Below are 5,000 nucleotides of genomic sequence, written 5' to 3'. Positions count from 1 at the left end.
CCTACGAATACTTGTGGGTAATTCAGAAACAAAGGAACCCTCTCAAGTCTAAGGGACAGCATTTTATTGTTAATAGCAAGTGTGACTATGTCTACGTCTTTGCACATTTGCCACTAATTTTAAAAGAAACATTGAAGACATTGCCTTTAAAAATAATACGGCCGCTTCTTAAAAGTAAATGCTTAATCAAAATTATTACTAGTGAAATCTATACCTGCATTTTTCTATGGCAGGGGTTGCCTAAAATAAGCGTCACACCTAACCACACCCAACCACACCTATAATGAATTCGATAGTTTTTAATAAAACTTCCAAGGATTCCTATGTTGATTAATACAGCGGTCGCCAACCGGTGGTCCGTGAGGTCAGAAAGGCTGGCGACTGGTTTAAAATACACCCAGTTAGTTTACTGGAACACACACCAGCATTGCCAGCTTAGTTTACGAGTGTTAAAATGGTCACACACACACACCTGAAGTCCAGTTTAAAACAGACTATAAAATTAAAGCTCTCCTCTGCATGAATGATGTTTTAGGTCTTCACCATTTACCAAGCAAGGGGAAAAGAGTAAAGAATACACACTAGATCAATCTTCCTCAAACTTGAGTGCACAGGAGCATGCCTTGGGGTCGGGGGTATTGTTACCCCACAGAGGGCTGGGCCCACCTGTGCCGTTGCCAATTCAGCAGAGCAAGTGTGAGGCGTGAGAATTCGCCCTCCCAACAGCCTATGAGATGGAGCTCTTTTTGGTTTTTTTTTTGGAGGGGGCACCTGGATATGAACCATCAGCTGGAGCTCTTCCCGCTGCTCTGGGGACATACTCTGACTGTCACATTAGCGCACCGTTATAGGTTACTTTAAGGGAAGATCAAAATATTCAAATCTGTGGTTAAAAAGAAAGATTTCAAAAGAAAATGCATTGTGTTCTCCAGCTACTAACGTTTCAAAACTCCAAGCAAGTTACCTTGATCTGCATAGAACGTCCCGGTGAGAAGGACTGTGTATGTCAGGCGTCCATTCGGGTGAGACGGCCCTTCCCACCTCAGGCAGGCTCTCCGGGACCCCTCTGTCCTCACCAGGACACTGACTGTCCCTGCAGGGGGAGCTTCGAGAGTTCGATTTTCTACCTGTGAGCATAGAGAGATTTATTTTTGTTTGCAAATAAAATAAGTAGGTGCTTCCCTTTGAGCCTGCATCTTCAAAGACTCTCTTTGGGCTGTGAAGGAAGCGATTTTGACAGTAGCATCTTGTATGAATACCTCATTGTGTCAGCAGGATCAAAGCCTGCCTCGTGTTTTCTTCCTCCTGCTGTTCACGCTTACAGTGTGAGCTCCTGACCAAGGCCGTTGCTTGTGATTTCCGGGGTACGTGGATCAAATCCCACTGTGCTGAGGCCCGTGGCTGTTCACAGGCACAGTCTATTGTCAGGACTGCTTACCAACAACGTTCATGTTATTGCAAAGGAGAAGAAATGCGTAAGATCTGTTTCCACCGACTTCCTGACTTCTGGGCTTGGTCAAAGGCTACAGCAAGTTCTCTCTCTCTCTCTCTCTCTCTCTCTCTCTCTCTCTCTCTCTCTCTCTCTCCATGAAGATGGCATCATGCCCAACACCAAAAAATAAATGTACCTGAGTGACTCCATCCTAAGGTATAATCACAAAAACAGCTAAAAATGTCATTAATACAGTGTTAATGAACCTCTGAAGAGCAAAAGATGAACTGTTTGGATATAAGGACACTGAACTAAAACAGAATCCCTAACTGCCAAGGCCCAGAAAGATTTTAGAAGCTAAATAAATAAAATGACTAAGTGACCAGAGGGAGAGAAAGATGTAAGAAAGTAGAAAGGGGTTTTGAGTATTTTAGCTTCTCTGAATAACTGGCTTTAAAATGGTTAACAACCACAAATCGTAAGTATCACTCATAAGTGTTGGCCTTTTAAGGAATCAGTGAGAATCTTGATCATGGGCTTCTAGCTTCCAGAACTGAGAGAAAATAAATGTCTATTGTTTTTAAACGATTTCTTGAATATGTTGATAATTTTGACCTTATTTTTAAAGTGTAGGCCCATGCCTTACAAGAAGTTGATCAAACATGAAATCCTCAGGCAGGCAAATATTCTCAATTATGAAACCTCCATTTCTAAGGGGGCATATACTGTCCCAATAATGAAAATAAATGTGAAAAAGACAGTGTTAATTTTTAATAATTATGAGGTTACAACATGTCTTATTTTCATCTGAGAAAGGCTATAGAGTTCTCTAGATCTATAACTCCTGCTCTTTTTTTCAGTCTAATAGCTATGTACAAAATGACCAAGAAGCTTGACTGAAAAAAATATCTATTCATCATTTTAATATTTCATAACAATGCAAATGGTTTCATTATGTCTACGTATTTGGTTGAAACTATTGCAAAGAAATGATTTTAAAGAGTTCCAAGTAAAATGAGACTAAAGCAGTTGAAGAATTAAGAGCAATTTCAGATAATTATATTATTATCCTCAAATGTCTGGTTAATTCAAAGTAAATATATTTTTAACATTTCCTTAAATATCTGGATAAATACTCCAGATTTGGCTCTACATTAAATTTGGCAATTATACTATTTTGCACTGACTCAATCTTTACATTTTTTAAAAAATTTTTGATTATCTAACTTGCCTTAAAAAATGTCAAAGAAAAGGAATTCTGGAAGTTTAGCTTGGATTTCACATGGAAACCTCCCATGACACAGACAAAAAACAAAATGTTTGAGCACAAATGGTCAATGAAAACATACATTTTCATCATCTTTTCATTCTTGATGAAACTCTTACCAAATAGTAGAAACCCTTGTATAAATTATATTTAAATTTCCACAGCAACCCTTTACAAGTAGGCATCATTTTCCTTTTGTAATAGCTGAGGAATCAGAAGCTTAGTAGAAGCAGTATGCTTCCCAAGAAGGCATGGGACATCCCAGCAGTAATAAGTGGGCTGATTTCCCATGTAGAATTCTCCCAACTCTAATATATATATTGTAATTAAAATGTAGTGTCTTACATACACATTCATGTAAAAAAATGAATGCGAAAATGCCTGTGTCCATGTATGTCTGGGTGTTTATCTGTACAAGCATGCCAACGCCAGGAAAACAAGCCAGGATTTTAACTATCTGACACAGCAATGACCTATAGTTTCAGACTCGGTCCTTAAGAGGGTCCCCGGGGAACTGAATCCAATGAATGTTCTAAGGCCAGACACACTAATAAAATTCCCAATCTCAGACTCCAACGGCAGCAGTATCTAACATGGGCTAAATGGGGGAAAATAAGCCAAAGCAAACTGGTCCTTCTAGGCACAAATTAATTGTATTTTTTTTTATAGAGGCACCAAGTGTGAATGGTTTCTCTCTAATATAATTCAACAATATAACTGAAAGTAAGGAAAGCAATTTAAAAGTTCTCCGTTGCATTTTTTGTTTTTGTTTTTCATTATTTCATACTTTCATAAAGTCCCAATTACGAGATTTAAGATGATGATGCATATTAGCATGTTAAAATTAGGATCAAACACATTGCAAATTGTTTTTCATATTGGGATTTCCTTAAAAGCAAAATACATTGCATGCATGGAGAAGAACTAAACAAGTGATAAAGCAATCTTTTTTTTCCCCCCGAAATGGCTACCCCACAAATAAGAGGTAATGAACTTGGTCAGGGTAAGGGAAAAATAACTTATTGAGGAGAAACTAAGATGGCGGCAGAGATAAACACCGGGAAATTAATGCCGCGCACAACAATTGATTAATACCTCAGAGAAACAATACGGACTTCATCCAGAACCATAGGAAGCCTGGCTGACTGTAAACTCTACAACTAGAAGGAAGGAAACGCACACTGAGACCCAGAGAAGCTGCAGGAGAGAAGCGCAGAGGTATTTGGTCAGGGTAAGGGAAAAATAACTTATTGAGCTAATACTATATTAAAATGATAAGAGTATGGAATTTGTGTATGTACTTTTATTTTTAAAATATTGTATTTTTCAAATTTGTCCTTTCAAACGTATTTTTTCTTTTATATGAGCAATTTGCAAATTTTGAGGGTCAACCATACCGCGTTCGAGACTGTAGAACATATCTGTCATAGAAAACATTGAATAGTATTTCCCCACATGCATGAAAAAATATTAAATATATAACAGATGAAAAATAAATAGGCAGGTTTTCTAAGAACCAAGAATTATCATTAAGAAACGTTATTAGATGAACCAAAAATTTGACTCTCTCACTATTTATTATTTGATCTCTGCCATAAAAACATTAAAAAATATAAATTATAAACTTTTATTTCAATAAGATGTTATAACATCCAGCTTCATATAAAGAATGCCTGTAAGTGGTGTGTGTGCATGTGTGTGTGTACGTACACACACACACACACACCATCATTACATTTGACTAAATTCTATTGAATGTCATATTGTAATTTGATCATAATAAAGTCTGACTTTTAAGACTGATTCATACATTTCTTTTTTTTAAAATATATTTTATTGATTTTTCACAGAGAGGAAAGGAGAGAGACAGAGAGTCAGAAACATCGATGAGAGAGAAACATCGATCAGCTGCCTCCTGCACGCCCCCCACTGGGGATGTGCCCGCAACCCATGTACATGCCCTTGACCGGAATCGAACCCGGGACCCTTCAGTCCGCAGGCCGACGCTCTATCCACTGAGCCAAACCGGTTTCGGCTGATTCATACATTTCTTAAGTCAATATGGACACAGTAAAGAAGATCATGAACTAAAAAGGCCTGAATCTATAATATCCTACATGATTGTGATATATATCTAGGGCTATTCAGAGTACTCATATGTAATCTCTTCAGGGCATATTATATACTATAATTGGTACACAATATTTTAGAAATCAATTGAAGACTACAGGTTTTAACTTCCTGCCAGCATCTGGTTGGCTTGTTCTAAATAAAGACATTGCTGTTCAAGCCCAGTGAGTA

At 37.7% G+C, this 5,000-nt stretch overlaps 1 protein-coding gene across 1 annotated transcript in view; it reads right to left on the bottom strand.

Moving 5' to 3' along the window:
* USH2A (Usher syndrome 2A (autosomal recessive, mild)) overlaps window positions 1-5,000 on the bottom strand; it is a 442,266-nt gene that overhangs the window by 191,826 nt on the left and 245,440 nt on the right. The window contains 1 exon segment of the mRNA XM_006761291.2: window positions 965-1,127. Coding sequence (XP_006761354.1) covers window positions 965-1,127 — 163 coding nt within the window.

The sequence above is a fragment of the Myotis davidii genome, unplaced genomic scaffold (assembly GCF_000327345.1).
Source record: "Myotis davidii unplaced genomic scaffold, ASM32734v1 scaffold174, whole genome shotgun sequence".
NCBI lineage: Eukaryota > Metazoa > Chordata > Mammalia > Chiroptera > Vespertilionidae > Myotis > Myotis davidii.
The sequence above is the reverse complement of the archived record's forward strand: the minus strand, read 5'-3'. Positions and strand labels throughout refer to the sequence as shown.